Genomic DNA, 24,267 nt, shown 5'->3' on the forward strand with positions numbered 1-24,267 from the left:
TGTTGAAATCAATAGAACAGGGGACAAACGTTTAGGGTTCTACATTGTGACATCATTAAAATACTCCTACTACAATGTTTAAACATTCTACATTGTGACATCATTAAAATACTCCTACTACAATGTTAAAACATTCTACATTGTGACATCATTAAAATACTCCTACTACAATGTTAAAACATTCTACATTGTGACATCATTAAAATACTCCTACTACAATGTTAAAACATTCTACATTGTGACATCATTAAAATACTCCTTCTACAATGTTAAAAGATTCTACATTGTGACATCATTAAAATACTCCTTCTACAATGTTAAAACATTATACATTGTGACATTATTTCATTGATATCATGAAACAACTCCATCTATGTATTTTCTGATATTTGATCAGATGTCTTTTATCAGATTATCTCTGGTCACAGCTATAAGATTTCTCTCCTGTGTGTATTCTCTTGTGTACTGTCAGACGGCTAGATTGACTAAAACTCTTCCCACATTGACCACAGATATAAGGTTTCTCTCCTGTGTGCGTTCTCTGGTGCATTGTCAGATAGCTAGATTGATTAAAACTCTTCCCACATTGACCACAGATATAAGGTTTCTCTCCTGTGTGCGTTCTCTGGTGTGAAGTCAGAGAGCCAGATGTGGTAAAACTCTTCCCACATTGATTACAGCTATACGGTTTCTCTCCTGTGTGCGTTCTCTGGTGTGAAGTCAGATCGCAAGATGTAGTAAAACTCTTCCCACATTGATCACAGCTATAAGGTTTCTCTCCTGTGTGTATTCTCTGGTGCACTGTCAGCTGTCCAGATTGACCAAAACTCTTCCCACATTGACCACAGCTATAAGGTTTCTCTCCTGTGTGTGTTCTCTGGTGTAGAGTCAGAGTGCTAGATGTAGTAAAACTCTTCCCACATTGACCACAGCTATAAGATTTCTCTCCTGTGTGTGTTCTCTGGTGTTGAGTCAGAGTGCTAGATGCAGCAAACCTCTTCCCACATTGACCACAGCTATAAGGTTTCTCTCCTGTGTGTGTTCTCTGGTGTGATACCAGATGGCGAGATTGACCAAAACTCTTCCCACATTGACCACAGCTATAAGGTTTCTCTCCTGTGTGTATTCTCTTGTGTACTGTCAGACTGCTAGATGAGCTATAACCCTTCCCACATTGAGTACAGGTAAAAGGTTTCTCTCCTGTATGGATTCTCTGATGAATTTTAATGCCTGCTGAGGAGGTGAATCTCTTCCCACACTCAGAGTAGCAGTTAGATTTCTTCCCTGTGGATCTCTGCAGGTGTTTCTTGAGGTGTTGTGATCTGGAGAGACTCTTCTCTGCCTCTTCAGCATCATGAGGTTGTTGAGGCTCCCCAGAGGATCCACGATAGTCACGTCTCTCTCCTGTGTGAACAACAAAGTCATACAGATGGTTAAAGGCCCACAACAGCAGAAATCCACTGTAAAAGGTGATGCCAACAGCGGAGCCATGATGTTGGACAACAATTGACGTCTGTAATGAATGTTAAAATTATTTGACAATTGTCTTAAAATGAGCAAGAATAGTCATATTTTGTCTTGTTTTCACATTAGTAGTGAAATCGAAGATTGTAGGCTAGAAATAAGTTATTCATGTTGTTGAAACTCTAAACAGTGTGCCAGATGACTTTTGGTCTCCAATATAGGCCCCTTTCTGTGTTAGCTAAAATTGCGGCACGAGGGCAGAAACTCCTCCCTGCTAATGAGGAAATCACTAGTTATGGATGTAGTATATCTGGTAATGAGGAAACCACTAGTTACGGATGTAGTATATCTGGTAATGAGGAAACCACTAGTTATGGATGTAGTATATCTGCCTGGAGCAAAAATGGTGAGAAAAGATTTTAGTTTTTCACAATGTATTCTGAAAGTGAATGGGGGAAACTCAGGGGAGTAACCTCCATTTCCAGGTTGATGATGAGTTCATTTCACACTACTTTGAATTATAATTGTAAGACTCATTTGAATCTCCTGCTTAATATGTTTGTGTTATTGTCGCAAATCAACTGCTTTATACTTAAAAAACACCTCAACCAGTAAAATGCTCTTTGGCTTTTCCATCAGCCTGACAATGAGGGTTTGTACACTCTTTGCCAAATTGGCCCATAACTTCACCTAACAACAATCATACCTATGTAATGAACGAAGAAGCACTTTGGTTGTTGTTGCATGACACACATAGTGTCCTCTAGGACCCATAACAATAACATAGACCTACTGTAGGACCCATAACAACAACATAGACCTACTGTAAGACCCATAACTTCACCTAAAAACATAGACCTACTGTAGGACCCATAACTTCACCTATTAACAACATAGACCTACTGTAGGACCCATAACTTCACCTAACAACAACATAGACCTACTGTAGGACCCATAACTTCACCTAACAACATAGACCTACTGTAGGACCCATAACTTCACCTAACAACATAGACCTACTGTAGGACCCATAACTTCACCTAACAACATATACCTACTGTAGGACCCATAACTTCACCTAACAATAACATAGACCTACTGTAGGACCCATAACTTCACCTAACAATAACATAGACCTACTGTAGGACCCATAACTTCACCTAACAATAACATAGACCTACTGTAGGACCCATAACTTCACCTAACAACATATACCTACTGTAGGACCCATAACTTCACCTAACAACAACATAGACCTACTGTAGGACCCATAACTTCACCTAACAATAACATAGACCTACTGTAGGACCCATAACTTCACCTAACAATAACATAGACCTACTGTAGGACCCATAACATCACCTAACAATAACATAGACCTACCGTAGGACCCATAACTTCACCTAACAATAACATAGACCTACTGTAGGACCCATAACTTCACCTAATAACAACATAGACCTACTGTAGGACCCATAACTTCACCTAACAATAACATAGACCTACTGTAGGACCCATAACTTCACCTAACAACAACATAGACCTACTGTAGGACCCATAGCTTCACCTAACAACATAGACCTACTGTAGGACCCATAACATCACCTAACAATAACATAGACCTACCGTAGGACCCATAACTTCACCTAACAATAACATAGACCTACTGTAGGACCCATAACTTCACCTAACAATAACATAGACCTACTGTAGGACCCATAACTTCACCTAACAATAACATAGACCTACTGTAGGACCCATAACTTCACCTAACAATAACATAGACCTACTGTAGGACCCATCATTTATTTTTTTATTTCACCTTTATTTAACCAGGTAGGCTAGTTGAGAACAAGTTCTCATTTGCAACTGCGACCTGGCCAAGATAAAGCGTAGCAATTCGACACATACAACAACACATGGAATAAACAAAACATACAGTCAATAACACAGTAGAACAAAAGAAAACAAAAGGTCTATATACAGTGAGTGCAAATGAGGTAAGTTAAGGCAATAAATAGGCCATGATGGCTAAGTAATTACAATATAGCAATTAAACACTGGAATGGTAGATGTGCAGAAGATTAATGTGCAAGTAGAGATACTGGGGTGCAAAGGAGCAAGATAAATAAATAAACACAGTATGGTGATGAGGTAGGTAGATAGATGGGCTGTTTACAGATGGGCTATGTACAGGTGCAGTGATCTGTGAGCTGCTCTGACAGCTGGTGCTTAAAGCTAGTGAGGGAGATATGAGTCTCCAGCTTCAGAGATTTTTGCAGTTCGTTCAAGTCATTGGCAGCAGAGAACTGTAAGGAAAGACGACCAAAGGAGGAATTGGCTTTGGGGGTGACCAGTGAGATATACCTGCTGGAGCGCGTGCTACGAGTGGGTGCTGCTATGGTGACCAGTGAGCTGAGATAAGGGGGGACTTTACCTAGCAGAGACTTGTAGATAACCTGTAGCCAGTGGGTTTGGCAACGAGTATTAAGCGAAGGCCAGCCAACGAGAGCGTACAGGTCGCAGTGGTGGGTAGTATATGGGGCTTTGGTGACAAAACGGATGGCACTGTGATAGACTGCATCCAGTTTGTTGAGTAGAGTGTTGGAGGCTATTTTATAGATGACATCGCCGAAGTCGAGGATCGGTAGGATGGTCAGTTTTACGAGGGTGTGTTTGGCAGCGTGAGTGAAGGATGCTTTGTTGCGATATAGGACGCCGATTCTAGATTTAATTTTGGATTGGAGATGCTTAATGTGAGTCTGGAAGGAGAGTTTACAGTCTAACCAGACACCTAGGTATTTGTAGTTGTTCACGTATTCTAAGTCAGAGCCGTCCAGAGTAGTGATGCTGGACGGGCGGGCAGGTGCAGGCAGCGATCGGTTGAATAGCATGCATTTAGTTTTACTTGCGTTTTTTTTTACATAGATGGCAATAAAAGTTACTTTTAGATTTGTATAATTTTCATTTAGATAGAATGTAGATTAATCACAGGCAATGATTTTGAGATACTATTATAAATGAAATGAAACTGTTCCAGTAAAATGTACATATGAAAATCACAACTGGCACACAGATTGGTAGAAATGGTCAGATAACTTGCCACTCAGCTGATGTAAGAAGGGCTATATAAATACATTTGATTTGATGATGGAATATTTGATTATTTTGACTGCCAGAGCGAGTCTACCTCTGAAAATAACATACAGTCCTTGGACCTTGAGGAGTAACGGGGGCAGCAATCAGCAGTAGAAACAATATCAAAGCGTACTCCCTGCCCGTTTCAGTAAAAAGCTGAGGGATGGAGCTGGAGAAATGTAACCATCCATGATATCAACATTATAGTTTTAACCATGTTTTGAGGATATACAGTGTTTGTTAATATTTCCTGACAAACATTGGAGTAAAAAAATACTTATATTTTGGGTTCTGATGGGGTACGACAGTTGAACTAAGCTCATGAGGCATTTATAAGTGATTTCTTCAAGAAACAGATGGGTACATATCATTAATGTATAAGTCCCCAAATGGATGTAACAACTGCTGATTGCCCCTTTAAGAGAACATCTTGGGCTAATCTAATAGGAGATATTGAGGACTACAGTATTTCAGGCATTGTCATTGGATGCATTTGATCAATTGTTAACGTTTTGTTGATGGTCCACTCTTGATGTTCTACACGTTACAGTGTAGCTTCAGCCATTCCTACAGAACAACATTAAAGTGTAGAACCCCTTTACTGCAGAGACGGTTCTTACTGGTGTTAAACAGATCTCCAACCTCCTCTTCTTCCTCCAATGTGACAGTAATCTCCCCCTCCTCCTCTTTCACTCCAAAAACTGCATCCTCCTCTTTCTCTTCTTTTACTGTAACATCCTCCTCCTCTTTCACTCTGAACGCGTCTTCCTCTTCTTTCACTGAAACGTCTTTCTCTTCTTCTTTCACTGTAACAGCCTCACCCTCTACTTGTTTTTGTATTGTAACAGCCTCCTCTTCCTCCTCCTCTTTCACTAGAGCTTCTTTCTCCGTCCAGCAGACCTCCGCTTCTTTAACAGGAGGAGAGTAGCTTAGTGAACTCATGGTCGGGGATGTTAGCTAGTTAGCATTAGCGACTAGCCTAGTTCTAAGCTAACTTAGCAAACCAGCTAGCTTACAAACAACGTAAATATATAATTAAATGGGCCAACAAGTACATACGACATAAGTGTGTTTAATACACAGCGACTAATATACACCAAACCAGTGTAAAGAGCGTGAATGTTGTAGCTATGTTTGCTAGAAAGCTACCGAGGTGTCTGACTAGCTGTTGTTGTTGAAGGAGCGTCCCGTCCACTAGATTATACGTCACACTGGCAGCATCGCCTGAACCTAAAAGACGCACATCGCCATCTGCTGACTGGAGGGGGCAACGCAGTTGAGGAACCAAACGTTTATTTTTCATTTATTTCAGGAAAGTTTAATATTATATTAAGTCGTTCAAAGAGAAGCATGTGTTGATTGATTCGTGTTTAATGAGTGAGAATTTAAAACCAACTTTACACCCACTACATATTTGCATTGAACCATACTTCTGACATGGATCATTTTGATCCCAGAGGCATATCTTTTATCATGGCCAAAATGTGGTTTATTCAATTCTTTCAATTTTTCATGACTTTGTCATTCAACTTGTTCTTAATAAATCTAAATCATGGTTTAGTGTTTCTGTATCAAAATGGACTTTTAACAAATTCAAATCCTTTGAAGTCATTTTGACACCAGCCAAAAGCACCTTTGATAAATAGGACATTTATTTCAAATCAAAATCATATTTTATTGGTCACATACACGTGTTTAGCAGATGTTATTGCGGGTGTAGCGAAATGCTTGTCTTTCTAGCTGCGACAGTGTAGTAATATCTAACAAGTAATATCTAACAATTTCACAACATATACCCAATACACACAAATCTAAGTATTTGAATCTAGGTTTCTCTGTTAGACATGATCCATCCCACCAGAGGGTGGAGGGGCTCCTGTATCAGTGGTTTTGACCAGATAGACACCTGCAGACACACAGTATAGTGCCTCCCATGTACTCTCCTAAGATTGGACTTTTCTATACCACGTATCACGTGACTGTGTACAAAACTGCCAATGATAGAAAACTCTGCAGCGGTAGAAAACTCTGCCAGTGGTATACAGTGCATTCGTTAAGTATTCAGACCCGTTCACTTTTTCCACATTTTGTTACGTTACAGCCATATTCTAAAATTTAATAATTTTTCCCCTCATCAATCTACACACAATACACCATAATGACATCACAATACCCCATAATGACATCACAATACCCCATAATGAAAAACCAAAAACAGTTTTTTTTACATTTTTGCACATTTATTTACTGAAGTATTCGTACCTCAGCCAGGATTGTGAAATGTTAGGAAATAATATGTCATAATTTACTCGTACCTCAGCCAGGATTGTGAATGGTTAGGAAATAATATGTCATGTTTTACTCGTACCTCAGCCAGGATTGTGAATGGTTAGGAAATAATATGTCATGTTTTACTCGTACCTCAGCCGGCATTGTGAATGGTTAGGAAATAATATGTCATGTTTTACTCGTACCTCAGCCAGGATTGTGAAATGTTAGGAAATAATATGTCATGTTTTACTCGTACCTCAGCCGGCATTGTGAATGGTTAGGAAATAATATGTCATGTTTTACTCGTACCTCAGCCAAGATTGTGAAATGTTAGGAAATAATATGTCATCATTTACTCGTACCTCAGCCAGCATTGTGAATGGTTAGGAAATAATATGTCATGTTTTACTAGTACCTCAGCCAGCATTGTGAATGGTTAGGAAATAATATGTCATGTTTTACTAGTACCTCAGCCAGCATTGTGAATGGTTAGGAAATAATATGTCATGTTTTACTAGTACCTCAGCTAGCATTGTGAATGGTTAGGAAATAATATGTCATGTTTTACTAGTACCTCAGCCAGCATTGTGAATGGTTAGGAAATAATATGTCATCATTTACTCGTACCTCAGCCAGAATTGTGAATGGTTAGGAAATAATATGTCATGTTTTACTAGTACCTCAGCCAGCATTGTGAATGGTTAGGAAATAATACGTCATGTTTTACTCGTACCTCAGCCAGCATTGTGAATGGTTAGGAAATAATATGTCATGTTTTACTAGTACCTCAGCCAGGATTGTGAATGGTTAGGAAATAATATGTCATGTTTTACTCGTACCTCAGCCAGCATTGTGAATGGTTAGGAAATAATATGTCATGTTTTACTCGTACCTCAGCCAGCATTGTGAATGGTTAGGAAATAATATGTCATGTTTTACTCGTACCTCAGCCAGCATTGTGAATGGTTAGGAAATAATATGTCATGTTTTACTCGTACCTCAGCCAGCATTGTGAATGGTTAGGAAATAATATGTCATGTTTTACTCGTACATCAGCCAGCATTGTGAATGGTTAGGAAATAATATGTCATGTTTTACTAGTACCTCAGCCAGCATTGTGAATGGTTAGGAAATAATATGTCATGTTTTACTCGTACCTCAGCCAGCATTGTGAATGGTGTCTGAGGCGATGACATACTAGACCATGGCAGTAAATCTAATACTTAGGTGTTTTTAGGCATGAAAGGTCTGGGGTGGTTCTGTGGTTATAAGTTACATCTCTGGCCATGCTGGCAGGGTCTGAATCAAACCCAATGTCCAGTAGGATTGATCTGTTTGATCCAATTGTTTGTTTCAGTTTTCAGGAGTTGAATCCTTTAACATATTGTTGATTTCAACATTTTTCATTTTCTATAAATGCACTGGGTTGGTTGAAAAGTGATACTAAACTTACATACCAGCACTATATTGACATAGTGGAAGATATACTGAATTTATACTGTTTTTCATACTAAGATGGACCAAGATACGTGTTGCTTTTGCACATATTTGTTCATTAGTTTTGCAAAAGTCTGTTGATTGTCAGTCATTGGGTTCATTAGTTTTACAATATGTTCAAATCAAATCAAGCTTTATTTATACAGCACATTTCAGACATGGATGCAACGCAATGGCTTCACAGGAAAAAACAAATAAAAAAACAATGAAAATAAACAGAAATATTTACTACTCAGCAAACATAAGATGATACCAAACAGAATAATAACTGAAAGACTACTGAGCATTCTAAGGAAAATTCATTGATTAAAATTTTAACAATTGGATGTTATATTCAACCATAACAAGATGAACAAGCCAGCACAGGTGTAACACATTCTGACTAACGAGCTAGACGTGCTAACGAGCTAGACGTGCTAACGACGAGCTAGACGTGCTAACGACGAGCTAGACGTGCTAACGACGAGCTAGACGTGCTAACGACGAGCTAGACGTGCTAACGAGCTAGACGTGCTAACGACGAGCTAGACGGGCTAACGACGAGCTAGACGGGCTAACGAGCTAGACGTGCTAACGGAGCTAGACGTGCTAACGGAGCTAGACGTGCTAACGAGCTAGACGTGCTAACGAGCTAGACGTGCTAACGAGCTAGACGTGCTAAAGTCCAACCTCAAACATAAATGGAAAAACCAAAGCCTGTAACACCTTAAGACAACAAATATATCCTATATTTTTGTTGGACAAGTTTGCTCACCACCAACAGAAAACAACTTCCATTTCACATGATAATCAACTACAATGCTTCACCTTCACCAATATAAACATGGTGTCTACTGGCTGTCAACAATTAAAAACAAGAAAAACTTATAAAAAAAAAAAATAAAACACTTATTTCTAAATAATAATATACAATTGAAATATTTTTTTCTCCTTTTTCTCTTCTTACTATAGAATCCTAAAACTCACTAGCTTCTAGAACTCTCGTCTTCCTAAAACTCACTAGCTTCTAGAACTCTCGTCTTCCTAAAACTCACTAGCTTCTAGAACTAGCTCCTTAATATCCGTAGTAACTTTCCACCTCACTGCAGAGCTTCTCTCTCTTTTCAGGGTTCACTAGATAGGCATGTTGTTGGATCGGGGCCCAGTCCCCAATGTCATGCTCTAGTACATTTGGTTTGGCACATCTGAGAATGAACCCTGATATTCTAAAAGCAGCGTAACAATGTCAATATAATTGTACCCAAAGATTGTCAGTTGGTTGCATAAATAATTATGATTACTAAATCTTACATGAATATTAAACATGAAATATAAAAACCAAATGTACACCCCTTTGTTAATATGTATTAGCAAAAATTCACTAAATGGTGAGGCATAAAATGTATATTTTGTCAGGCTGGATGTTTGAAATATGAGGTGATTTGAGACCTGCTACTTCAGTAGTGGAATAAAGACATTTAGCACATGAATGTTGTAAATAAATACTGGAGTGATGTAGGATTGTTCATATAATTGATTATTGTACTGTGACTATGTGTTTAGGCTGTAAGTATGTTGAAATTAAATTGTTTTCTTTTCAACTTTCACTTTCAACTAAAACCAAACTTATATTGAATGTCGGGCAAAGTCTTATTTTCAACGACATTTTGCTAGGTGAGATATCCCCCAATGTCACAGTTTAAACGTGTCCAAATCAATAGTCCAAATGCAGAAACAGTTTGTGATAAATTGAAAACCTAAACATAAAATGTAACACAAACATCTGTCACAATAATCATATTATTTAAAACAATCTCCTTATAAACTGTACAAGCACCAAAAACGCTGTTGTTTTGACAAGTAGCAATAAATCACTGATATCGATTAGGGGGGAAATCAGGTTGTACGTGCTGTTGAAACTAACACAACTAAAAAAACACATGGAAATGGGAGATATATTTTACCTCACTGGTTAGAGGACAACCTGCAGAAGACAGTCAGCTACATTTTGGAGTGATGCATTTAAATGTAGGGGTCACTAAACAAAGGAACACAACACTTATTTGTCATAACTCATCGATATCATGTGGATTTTTTTTCTACCGTTGTTTTACCAGTTAAGTTGACTGAGAACACATTCTCATTTACAGCAACAACCTGGGGAATAGTTACAGGGGAGAGGAGGGGGATGAATGAGCCAATTGTAAGCTGGGGATGATTAGGTGGCCGTGATGGTATGAGGGCCAGATTGGGAATTTAGCCAGGACACCGGGGTTAACACTCCTACTCTTACGATAAGTGCAATGGGATCTTTAATGAGCTCAGAGAGTCAGGACACCCGTTTAACGTCCCATCCGAAAGACGGCACCCTACAGTGGGCAGTCACTGCCCTGGGGCATTGGGATATTGTTTAGACCAGAGGAAAGAGTTCCTCCAACTGGCCCTCCAGCAGCATATGGTCTCCCATCTAGGGACTGACCAGGACCAACCCTGCTTAGCTTCAGAAGCAAGCAAGCAGTGGGATGCAGGGTGGTATGCTGCTGGCAATCAATTGTGCGAAAGGAGGAAGATGAGTTTACACGTCCTGTTAAAACGAACAGCTCAAAATCCACATGGAATCTGGGAATAATGTGTACATCCCTGGTTAGAAGACAATTTGTAGAAAACAGCTAGCTACATTTTGAAGTGTTGCATTTTGATTCAAGTGGGTCACCAACATGGTAAGTGTAACACAACTCTTTCTTTTGTTAGTCACTTTTTGTTAAATCTCATAAATAGTAACTCTTTCAATTCAGAGCCTGGATTTTCCCCCTGAGGCTAATATCCATATCATGTTGAAATCAATAGAACAGGGGACAAACGTTTAGGGTTCTACATTGTGACATTAAAATACTCCTTCTACAATGTTAAAACATTCTACATTGTGAGATTTCATTTCATTGATATCATGAAACAATTCCTTCATGTATGTATTTTCTGATGTTTGATCAGAGATCTTTTATCAGAGTATCTCTTCCCACATATATCACAGCTATAAGGTTTCTCTCCTGTGTGTGTTCTCTGGTGCACTGTCAGCTCTCCAGATCCACCAAAACTCTTCCCACATTGGTCACAGCTATAAGATTTCTCTCCTGTGTGTGTTCTCTGGTGTGATACCAGATGGCCAGATTGACCAAAACTCTTCCCACATTGATCACACCTATAAGGTTTCTCTCCTGTGTGTATTCTCTGGTGTTGAGTCAGAGAGCCAAATGTAGTAAAACTCTTCCCACATTGACCACAGCTATAAGATTTCTCTCCTGTGTGTATTCTCTGGTGTCGAGTCACAGTGCCAAATGTAGTAAAACTCTTCCCACATTGACCACAGCTATAAGATTTCTCTCCTGTGTGTGTTCTCTGGTGTGTTCTCTGGTGTGCAGTCAGATTTCCAGACCCACCAAAACTCTTCCCACATTGACCACAGATATAAGGTTTCTCTCCTGTGTGTGTTCTCTGGTGCACTGTCAGCCATCCAGATCCACCAAAACTCTTCCCACATTGATCACACCTATATGGTTTCTCTCCTGTGTGTATTCTCTGGTGTCGAGTCACAGTGGCAAATGTAGTAAAACTCTTCCCACATTGATCACAGCTATAAGATTTCTCTCCTGTGTGTGTTCTCTGGTGTGCAGTCAGATTTCCAGATCGACCAAAACTCTTCCCACATTGATCACAGCTATACGGTTTCTCTCCTGTGTGTGTTCTCTGGTGCACTGTCAGCCCTCCAGATCCACCAAAACTCTTCCCACATTGGTCACAGCTATAAGGTTTCTCTCCTGTGTGTATTCTCTGGTGTGATACCAGATGGCCAGATTGACCAAAACACTTCCCACATTGATCACACCTATAAGGTTTCTCTCCTGTGTGAATTCTCTGGTGTTGAGTCAGAGTGCTAGATGCTGCAAAACTCTTCCCACATTGACCACAGCTATAATATTTATCTCCTGTGTGTGTTCTCTGGTGTAGAGTCAGAGTGCTAGATGCAGCAAAACTCTTCCCACATTGACCACAGCTATAAGGTTTCTCTCCTGTGTGTGTTCTCTGGTGTGCAGTCAGACTTCCAGATAGACCAAAACTCTTCCCACATTGAGTACAGCTATAAGGTTTCTCTCCTGTGTGTGTTCTCTGATGAATTTTAATGCCTGATGAGGTGAATCTCTTCCCACAGTCAGAGCAGCAGTGAGTTCTCTTCCCTGTGGATCTCTGCAGGTGTTTATTGAGGTGTTCTAATGTGGAGAGACTCTTCTCTGCCTCTTCAGCATCATGAGGGTGTTGAGGCTCCCCAGAGGATCCACGATAGTCCCATATCTCTCCTGTGTGAACAACAAAGTCAGACAGATGGTTAAAGGCCCACAACAGCGGTAATCCACTGTAAAAGGTGATGCCAACAGCGGAGCCATGATGTTGGACAACAATTGACTTCTGTAATGAATGTTACAATTATTTGATATTTGCCTTAAAATGAGCAAGAATAGTCATATTTTGTCTTGTTTTCACATTAGTAGTATGATTGCAGGCTAGAAATAAGTTATTCATGTTGTTGAAACTCTAAGCAGTGTGCCAGACGACTAATTGGTCTCCAATATAGGCCCCTTTCTGTGTTTTCTAAAATTGCAGCACGAGGGCAATTTGATTGCAGAAACTCCTCCCTGCTAATGAGGAAACCACTAGTTATGGATGTAGTATATCTGGTAATGAGGAAACCACTAGTTATGGATGTAGTATATCTGCTAATGAGGAAACCACTAGTTATGGATGTAGTATATCTGGTAATGAGGAAACCACTAGTTATGGATGTACTATATCTACCTGGAGCAAAAATGGTGAGCAAAGATTTTAGTTTTTCACAATGTATTCTGAATGTGAATGGGGGAAACTCAGGGGAGTAACCTCCATTTCCAGGTTGCTTATGAGTACATTTCACACTACCTTGGATTATAATTGTAAGGATATTTTTGAATGTCCTGTTTAATAAAATGTTTGCTAAAGCATTAAGAATTATGTGTAATTATTGAAGAACCGCGTTAATGACAGTATCCATTTGGGTGTTGTCAATAAAGTTCAGATTTTATTTATTTATTTAACCAGGTAGGCCAGTTGAGAACAAGTTCTCATTTACGACTGCGACCTGGCCAAGATAAAGCAAAGCAGTGCGACACAAACAACACAGAGTTACACATGGGATAAACAAGCATACAGTCAATAACACAATAGAAAAATCTGTATAAATAAAGCTTGATTTGAACATATTGCAAAAGAAATTAACCCAATGACTGACAATCAACAGACTCTTGTAAAACCAATACGTATCTTGGTCCATCTTATTATGAAAAAAGTATAAATTCAGTATATCTCCCACTATGTCAAAATAGTGCTGGTATGTACGTTTAGTATCACTTTTCAACCAACCCAGTGCATTTGTTGAAGATAAATGTTTAATTCAACAATACGTCAAAGGATTCAACTACTGCAAACCGAAACAAACAAATGGATCAACCAGATCAATCCCACTTTTCCAGCCTGCTGAAGGCGTGGTGGAGTGGTAAACACCACCCTCGGCTTTACCAGGGGCTTGAGGTGGTCTCCCACAGCTCTGCTTATGTCAAACATATGACTATTTTACAGCTATTTAAAGACAAGACTCTCGTTAATCTAACCACACTGTCCGATTTCAAAAAGGCTTTACAACGAAAGCAAAACATTAGATTATGTCAGCAGAGTACCAAGCCAGAAATAATCAGACACCCATTTTTCAAGCCAGCATATAATGTCACCAAAACCCAGAAGACAGCTAAATGCAGCACTCACCTTTGATGATCTTCATCAGATGACAACCCTAGGACATTATGTTATACAATACATGCATGTTTTGTTCAATCAAGTTCATATTTATATCAAAAAACAGCTTTTTACATTAGCATATGACGTTCAGAACTAGCATACCCCCCGCAAACTTCCGGGGAATTCGCTAACATTTTACTAAATTACTCACGATAAACGTTCACAAAAAGCATAACAATTATTTTAAGAATTATAGATACAGACCTCCTCTATGCACTCGATATGTCCGATTTGAACCTCTATGGGCTAGGTGGGACGCTAGCGTGCCACCCGTGGTGCACTCCATCAACAGCAGGTGCATTTCAAGAGCGGCAAATTTGAATCCAAATAAATGTCAAAATTCAAATTTTTCAAACATACAACTATTTTACACCCTTTGAAAGATAAACATCTCCTTAATCTAACCACGTTTTACGATTTCAAAAAGGTTTTACGGTGAAAGCATAAATTTAGAGTATGTTAGGACAGTACATTTACAAGAGTTATGTGTAATGTTTTGTCAATTCAAAAACAGGGTCACCAAAACCATAAAACCAGCTAAAATGATGCACTAACCTTTTACAATCTCCATTAGATGACACTCCTAGGACATTATGTTAGACAATGCATGCATTTTTAGTTCTATCAAGTTCATATTTATATCCAAAAACAGCGTTTTACTATGGCATTGATGTTGAGGAAATCGTTTCCCTCCAATAACTGGCAGTCAAGTCAGCGTCACAAATTAAATAATTAAAATTAGAAAACATTGGTAAAATATTATATTGTCATTTAAAGAATTATAGATTTACATCTCTTGAACGCAATCAACTTGCCAGATTTAAAAATAACCTTACTGGGAAATCACACTTTGCAATAATCTCAGCACTGCGCCCAGAAAAATACGCGTTGCTATACAGACTAGACGTCATGTTGGGGAGATCTAAAATCGAAAATACTATGTAAATAATCCATTACCTTTGATTCTCTTCATCAGATGTCACTTCCAGGTATCACAGGTCCATAACGAATGTAGTTTTGTTCAAAAAAGCTCATCATTTATGTCCAAAAATCTCTGTCTTGTTAGCACATGATCTAAGCCAGCCGGACTTCTCGTCATGAACGAGGGGAAAAAATATATTTACGTTCGTTCAAACATGTCAAACGTTGTATAGCATAAATCATTAGGGCCTTTTTTAACCAGAACATGAATAATATTCAAGGTGGACGAATGCATACTCTTTTATAACGTATTGGAACAAGGGTACCCAACATGAACTCGCGCGCCAGGTTTCTAATGGGACATCATCGTTCCATGGCTCTTGTTCGGTCAGATCTCCCTCCAGAAGACTCAAAACACTTTTTAAAGGCTGGTGACATCTAGTGGAAGCAATAGGAAGTGCCAAAATATTCCTCAGCCCCTGTGTTTTTCAATGGGATAGGTTTAAAGGTAATACAACACATCAGGTATCCACTTCCTGTCAGAAAATGTCTCGGGGTTTTGCCTGCCAAATGAGTTCTGTTATACTCACAGACACCATTCAAACAGTTTTAGAAAATTTAGGGTGTTTTCTATCCATATGTAATAAGTATATGCATATTCTAGTTACTGGGTAAAAGTGGTAACCAGATTAAATCGGGTATGTTTTTTATCCAGCCGTGTCAATACTGCCCTCTAGCCCTAACAGGTTAAGGAGAAGTATATCTTTAATTCTATGCATAACAGTTGTATATTTTATCAACGTTTATGATGAGTATTTCTGTAAATTGATATGCTCATTCACCAGAGGTTTTGGAGGCAAAACATTTCTGAACATTACATGCCAATGTAAAATGGGGTTTTTGGATATAAATATGAACTTTATCGAGCAAAACATACATATATTGTGTAACATGAAGTCCTATGAGTGCCATCTGATGAAGATCATCAAAGGTTAGTGATTAATTTTAGCTGTATTTCTGGTTTTTGTGACGCCTCTCCTTGCTTGGAAAATGGCTGTGTGGTTTTTCTTGTCTAGGTGGTGTCCTAACATAATCTAATGCTATGCTTTCGCTGTAAAGCGTTTTTGAAATCGGACACAGTGGTTGGATTAATGAGAAGTGTATCTTTAAAATGGTGTATAATACTTGTATGTGTGAGAAATTTGAATTATGAGATTTTTGTTGTTTTGAATTTGGCGCCCTGCTATTTCAATGGCTGTTGGCGAGGTGTGACGGTAGCGTCCCACCTACCCCAGAGAGGTTTTAACATGCCGGTACATACTGCTGTAATAACAAGCAAGCAAATTGTCAGCCAAAATATTGTGTAAGGTAACTTACTTGAAAAGAAATGTCTTTATTACATTGCTTAACATGTTCTTAACATTTGTCATAATTAGTTAAAGCAATGAATTTGTTTCGGCTCTCGTTGGACTTCGGCTGCATATTTTCCGCCATTTTCTTCAAATCTGAAAATGTTGTGAAGCTACGTCCATTTCATGAAGAATTGCATTATGGGCCCTAAAGTACTGCGTGTATACGTCGTATTTTGGCGAATTTAGTACGACATCCGGGAACTTTTGGCATACTAACTACATCAACGACATCATAACCGCCATCGATAAGAGACATTACTGTGCAGCCGTATTCATCGACCTGGCCAAGGCTTTCGACTCTGTCAATCACCACATTCTTATTGGAAAAATCGACAGCCTTGGTTTCTCAAATAATGGCCTTGCCTGGTTTACCAACTACTTCTCTGATAGAGTTCAGTGTGTCAAATCGGAGGGCCTGTTGTACGGGCCTCTGGCAGTCTATGGGGGTGCCACAGGGTTCAATTCTCGGGCCGACTCTCTTCTCTGTATACATCAATGATGTCGCTCTTGCTGCTGGTGAGTCTCTGATCCACCTCTACGCAGATGACACCATTCTGTATACTTCTGGCCCCTCTTTGGACACTGTGTTAACTAACCTCCAAACGAGCTTCAATGCCATACAACTCTCCTTCCATGGCTCCTTCCAAACTAAATGCATGCTATTCAATCGATCACTGCCCGCACCTGCTCGCCCGTCCAGCATCACATCACAGCAGCAGGTATATCTCACTGGTCACCCCCAAAGCCAACACCTAAAATTGCGACAAGGGCGATGCGCACACAATTTGATTGCAGAAACACCTCCCTGCTAATGCAGAAACCGCTAGTTATGGATGTAGTATATCTGCCTGGAGCAAAAATGGTGAGCAAGTGGCCTAAGCTGTGCCATTAGAGATTCTGGGTTCGAGTCCAAGCTCTGTTGCAGCCGGCCGCGACCGGGAGGCCCATGGGGCGACGCACAATTGGCCCACCGTCGTCCGGGTTAGGGGAGGGTTTGCCCGGCAGGGATATCCTTGTCTCATCGCGCACTAGCAACTCATGTGGCGGGCCGGGCGCAGTGCACACTGACCAGGTCGCCAGGTGTACGGTGTTTCCTCCGACACATTGGTGCTGCTGGCTTCCGGGTTGGATGGGCATTGTGTCAAGAAGCATCGCGGCTAGGTTGGGTTGTGTTTCGGAGGACGCATGGCTCTCGACCTTCGCCTCTCCAGAGTCCGTATGGGAGTTGCAGCGATGAGACAAGACTGTAAGTACCAATTGGGGAGAAAAAAGGGGTCAAAAAAATATATATATTTAAAAAATGGTGAGCAAAGATTAGTTTTCACAATGTATTCTGAATATTACAGCACTAGATCAGGAGTGCTACTCAAGGAAACTCACATTAAGCTCTGTGTCTATTCACTAATTCACCACCATGGGGGAAACTCAGGGGAGTTCTCATAGGCTGACAGCAAATAAAGCCTCCGTTTCCAGGTTGATTATGATTATTATTATCATCTGACACTACTTTGGATTATAATTGTAAGGCTCGTTTGAATGTCCTGATTTAATATAATGTTTGTGTTATTGTCGAAAATGTACTACTTTATATTTAAAAACGACTTCAACCAGTAAAATGATCATTGGCCAGTTTACCATCAGCCTGACATCAGCCTGACAATGAGGTTTTGTCCACTAAGTGTATGCCAAAATGGTCTATAATCTCACCTAACAATAACATAGACCTACTGTAGGACCCATAACTTCACCTAACAACAACATAGACCTAGGACTATAAATCATTTAATATTTTAGGTGAAATAAGGAGACTAAAATGTCTTTGTCATGACAATTCATAACCTGATCACCAGATAATTTTGTGAATAATCCCACTAGGCTATTCTGTAATGTGTTGTCATTCTAAATGTCCTGAATAAAGGAAAATAGCTCTGTGTGTTGTACAATAGCCTATCCATCAAGGAACATTTCTCTACACATTATGAGCTAAGTATCTCCGTTTCCAAACGGACTAACGAGACCCTACTGTAAATCAAGTAAACAATAACACATTATAAATATCGATTTGTTTGGGATGTTGGATCCAACGTGGAGCACGGCATAACTGTCTTTACCGGTGTAATGAATGAAGAACTACATTTGACTGGCATGCAGAAAATGATTTCCTGGATCAGCTGATGATAGTTGAACATGTGACTGTAACTAAACAGCTACAGTATTAAGTATTATGCGTAATTATTTAAGAACCGCATTAATGACAGTATCCATTTGGGTGTCAATAAAGTTAAGGTGACTCTTGGTTAGAACCATTGGATTTAGTAAACTGAAATGATTTAGGATTTCTGTGCCCATGAAAACTGTTTTCCCAGCGTAACATAAGGAGACACTAAATGTTACGTAGGTAGAGAGCATTTCAGAGATCTGAATACAAAAAACTGTCCCACAGCAAGATCCAGTATTTAAGTTAAAGTTCATAATATGACAAGCTTAACGTTATGACTATAACTACTGTTCCCTGAAGGAGGGAAACTAGGTACAACATACTATTAAATCCACACGTTATGACTATAACTACTGTTCCCTGAAGGAGGGAAACTAGGTACAACATACTATTAAATCCACACCTCGCTGGAAGTCCTGCCTTCCACAGGTGATGAGCGTGAGACTCGGATATATTCCTTAAATGATTTAATCCTTAAATTTAATACCTCACTTCACCGACCCAGGAAGTGGCGGAGCCAAACAGGTGTTGTAACTCGTTCATAACTGGCACGCAGATCGGTAGAAATGGTAAGATAAATTGGCACTTCAAACGGAAATGGAAAAAGTTTGCCTATTTTACCGGAAACTCCAGGAGCATAATGTCAGAATTAACGAAGGCCAGCAGCAGGTGGGGAATTGGTTATTTTCTTCTGGTTATATTGACCTCTGGCTTCCTCAAGTCATTTGTGTGTGTTAATTATTTAATCAAACGCTTGAAGCATCAGTTCAGTTCAAGTTCTGCACATACAGAGGATTTTATTAAACACATGGGGTGTGTCTATATGGAAAAATACACTTCATAACATTTCTACCAATCAATTGGTAGAAAGAAAATACTTTTTTTTTTTAATCTGCCCTAGAACATACAACATACATGCATTCAGACCCCTTCCCTTTTTACACATTTGGTTATTATTAAATAGATTTTTTTCTTCCAATTATCAATTTTCAGACAATACCTCATAAAGACATCACAATACCCCATAAAAGTGAGAAAAAAAGTTTAGAAATGCTTGTATATATATATATATATATATATATATACATATATATATATAGATATATACACACACACACACACACACATATATATATATATATCTAGGTCATGCCAGTAGGTTACAGTAGGTTGTATCTCTCTAGGACACGCCAGTAGGTTACAGTAGGTTGTATCTCTCTAGGTCATGCCAGTAGGTTATAGTAGGTTGTAACTCTCTAGGTCATGCCAGTAGGCTACAGTAGGTTGTATCTATCTAGGTCATGCCAGTAGGTTACAGTAGGCTGTAACTCTCTAGGTCATGCCAGTAGGTTACAGTAGGTTGTAACTCTCTAGGTCATGCCAGTAGGTTACAGTAGGTTGTATCTCTCTAGGTCATGCCAGTAGGTTACAGTAGGTTGTATCTCTCTAGGTCATGCCAGTAGGTTACAGTAGGTTGTATCTCTCTAGGTCATGCCAGTAGGCTACAGTAGGTTGTAACTCTCTAGGTCATGCCAGTAGGTTACAGTAGGTTGGATCTCTCTAGGTCATGCCAGTAGGTTACAGTAGGTTGTAACTCTAGGTCATGCCAGTAGGTTACAGTAGGTTCTATCTCTCTAGGTCATGCCAGTAGGTTACAGTAGGTTGTATCTCTCTAGGTCATGCCAGTAGGTTACAGCAGGTTGTAACTCTGTAGGTCATGCCAGTAGGTTACAGTAGGTTGTAACTCTCTAGGTCATGCCAGTAGGTTACAGTAGGTTGTATCTCTCTAGGTCATGCCAGTAGGTTACAGTAGGTTGTATCTCTCTAGGTCATGCCAGTAGGTTACAGTAGGTTGTATCTCTCTAGGTCATGCCAGTAGGTTACAGTAGGTTGTATCTCTCTAGGTCATGCCAGTAGGTTACAGTAGGTTGTAACTCTCTCTAGGTCATGCCAGTAGGTTACAGTAGGTTGTAACTCTCTAGGTCATGCCAGTAGGTTGTATCTCTCTAGGTCATGCCAGTAGGTTACAGTAGGTTGTATCTCTCTAGGTCATGCCAGTAGGTTACAGTAGGTTGTATCTCTCTAGGTCATGCCAGTAGGTTACAGTAGGTTGTATCTCTCTAGGTCATGCCAGTAGGTTACAGTAGGTTGTAACTCCCTAGGTCATGCCAGTAGGTTACAGTAGGTTGTATCTCTCTAGGTCATGCCAGTAGGTTACAGTAGGTTGTATCTCTCTAGGTCATGCCAGTAGGTTACAGTAGGTTGTAACTCTCTAGGTCATGCCAGTAGGTTACAGTAGGTTGTATCTCTCTAGGTCATGCCAGTAGGTTACAGTAGGTTGTATCTCTCTAGGTCATGCCAGTAGGTTACAGTTGGTTGTATCCAAGTGGAAACAATTATCAACCCAATGTGGAAAGTGTTGAATTTGGTCAACAACAAAATGAATGGCTTATTTCCTACATGAGGTTCACTTGATCTAACAGAAGTTTCGTAATGATTAAGTTGTTATGTGGACATGTGACATACCGACAACTTTGATAAAAACACTATAGGAGTTGTCTCCAGATCGCTATGCATATTCATGCTAGTAGCTTAGCATCTCTCTCCATTGAATACAGTCGGTTGACATCAACAACCCTCATAGGATATAAACAATAGATTACAATAATAAGATGTATCCACCAATCCAAAGACAGGATAGGTGGGAGATAGACAACCCACAGTGCAGCTTTGTGGACAACGACTCCCCTTGTTAGGACGGAGAGACATCTTGTCAGTATATCCATAATCTTTGGTGTAGCCAACCCAACTCTCACATGGCTCTATTGGGGGGCACGGTGTGTAGTAAAACATCACTACATTAAAATCACTACATGCCGTGGCCCCCAGTCTGCGGTCAGCAGATAGACCCTCCTCAAATATATATGTTAAGTCACTTTTTGGAAACGGAACGGAGAAAACAAGGGGTAGCTTGTCTCTACGCCGTCTGATTCTAGACATATCAGTCATCATCCCAGGGCCCTCCGTTGAAGAGGTATTGACGAGCCAACTCCGAATATCCAAAGTTAAAAACTAATTGAAGGCGGTACTTACGGGTGTTACTCAGATCTCCCGTCTCCTCCTCTTCATCTTCCAATGTGACAGTAATCTCTCCTTCCTTCTTAACTCCAAAAACAGCATCATCCTCTTCTTCCTCTTGTTTAACTGAAACGTCTTTCTCTTCTTCTTTCACTGTAACAGCCTCACCCTCTACTTCTTGTTTTACTGTAACATCCTCCTCTTCCTTCTCCTCTTTCACGACAATGTGCAGCCCCAGAGCTTCTTTCTCCGTCCAGCAGACCTCCTCTTCTTTAACAGGAGGGGAGTAGTTTAGGGAGCTCATGTTCGGGGATGTTAGCTAGCTAGCTATCATTAGCGACTAGGCTAATGCTAACTTAACCAGCCAGCTACTATAGCTGACTAATAAAAAATAACGTAATATTAAATTAAATAGGTTAACCTGTTATGGCTAGGGGGCAGTATTTTCACGGCCGGATAAAAAACGTACCCGATTTAATCTGATTATTACTCCTGCCCAGAAACTAGAATATGCATATAATTATTAGCTTTGGATAGAAAACACTCCAAAGTTTCTAAAACGGTTTGAATGGTGTCTGAGTATAACAGAACTCATTTGGCAGGCCAAAACCTGAGAAGATTCCATGCAGGAAGTGCCCTGTCTGACAATTTCTTGGCCTTCTTGATTATCTCTATCCATTACAGGGGATCTCTGCTGTTACGTGACACTTCCTACGGCTCCCATGGGCTCTCAGAAGGCGGTAAAAAGCTGAATCGTGGCTTTGCAGGCTCTGGCTGAAAAAAAGTACCGCGTTTGGATAGTGGCCGGTAACAGTACTGTGAGACTCGGGCGCGTGCACGAGTGGACTCCATGTTTTATCTTTGAACGAAAACCACCGCTCCCGGTCGGAATATTATCGCTTTTTTATGAGAAAAATGGCATAAAAATTGATTTTAAACAGCGGTTGACATGCTTCGAAGTACGGTAATGGAATATTTAGAATTTTTTTGTCATGAAATGCATCATGCGCATGACCCTTATTTACACTTCGGATAGTGTCTTGAACGCACGAACAAAACGCCACTATTTGGATATAACTATGGATTATTTGGGACCAAACCAACATTTGTTATTGAAGTAGAAGTCCTGGGAGTGCATTCTGACGAAGAACACCAAAGGTAATAACATTTTTCTTATAGTAAATCTGACTTTGGTGAGTGCTAAACTTGCTGGGTGTCTAAATAGCTAGCCCTGTGATGCCGGGCGATCTACTGAGAATATTGCAAAATGTGCTTTCACCGAAAAGCTATTTTAAAATCGGACATATCAAGTGCATAGAGGAGTTCTGTATCTATAATTCTTAAAATAATTGTTATGCTTTTTGTGAACGTTTATCGTGAGTAATTTAGTAAATTCACCGGAAGTTTGCGGGGGGTATGCTAGTTCTGAACGTCACATGCTAATGTAAAAAGCTGGTTTTTGATATAAATATGAACTTGATTGAACAAAACATGCATGTATTGTATAACATAATGTCCTAGGAGTGTCATCTGATGAAGATCATCAAAGGTTAGTGCTGCATTTAGTTGTGGTTTTGGTTTTTGTGACATTATATGCTAGCTTGAAAAATGGGTGTCTGATTATTTCTGGCTGGGTACTCTGCTGACATAATCTAATGTTTTGCTTTCGTTGTAAAGCCTTTTTGAAATCGGACAGTGTGGTTAGATTAACGAGAGTCTTGTCTTTAAAATGGTGTAAAATAGTCATATGTTTGAGAAATTGAAGTAATAGCATTTCTAAGGTATTTGAATATCGCGCCACGGGATTACACTGGCTGTTGACTAGGGTGGGACGTTTGCCCATAGAGGTTAACTGCCTTGTTCAGGGGCAGAACAACAGATTTGTACCTCGTCAGCTCGGGGATTTGAACTTGCAACCTTTTGGTTACTAGTCCAACGCTCTAACCACTACGCTGCCGCCTCTGGCAGTTTTGTTCACAGTCATGTGATACGTGGCATAGAAAAGTCCAATCTTAGGAGAGTATATGGGAGGCACTATACTGTGTATCTGCAGGTGTCTATCTGGTCAAAACCACTGATACAGGTGCCCCTCCACCCTCTGGTGGGATGGATCATGTCTACAGAGAAACCTAGATTCAAATACTTAGATGTGTGTGTATTGGGTATATGTTGTGAAATTGTTACATATTAATTGTTAGACATTACTGCACTGTCGGAGCTAGAAACACAAGCATTTCACTACAGCCGCAATAACATCTGATAAACATGTGTATGTGACCAATAAAATGTGATTTGAAATAAACGTCCCATTTATCAAAGGTGCTTTTGTCTGGGGTCAAAATGACTCCAAAGGATTTGAATTTGTTAAAAGTCCATATTGATACAGAAACACTAAACCATGATTTAGAT

General features: G+C 39.7%; 2 protein-coding genes across 2 annotated transcripts in view; both read right to left on the reverse strand.

Moving 5' to 3' along the window:
* LOC145876068 (uncharacterized) lies at window positions 1-10,816 on the reverse strand. The gene is made up of 2 exons (XM_082971841.1): window positions 10,792-10,816; window positions 1-1,404 (listed from the first exon to the last, which is right to left on the reverse strand). Exons 1-2 carry the CDS (start codon window positions 10,814-10,816, stop codon window positions 413-415), a joined length of 1,017 nt encoding a protein of 338 aa, XP_082827967.1. The 3' UTR covers window positions 1-412.
* LOC145876069 (uncharacterized) overlaps window positions 8,487-24,267 on the reverse strand; it is a 21,024-nt gene continuing 5,243 nt past the window's right edge. Inside the window, exon 2 of the mRNA XM_082971842.1 lies at window positions 8,487-12,701. Coding sequence (XP_082827968.1) covers window positions 11,311-12,701 — 1,391 coding nt within the window. The 3' untranslated portion in view covers window positions 8,487-11,310. The remainder of the gene's footprint in view (window positions 12,702-24,267) is intronic.

Source organism: Salmo salar, unplaced genomic scaffold, assembly GCF_965601325.2.
Source record: "Salmo salar unplaced genomic scaffold, fSalSal1 ptg000432l, whole genome shotgun sequence".
In the NCBI taxonomy this organism is placed as follows: domain Eukaryota; kingdom Metazoa; phylum Chordata; class Actinopteri; order Salmoniformes; family Salmonidae; genus Salmo; species Salmo salar.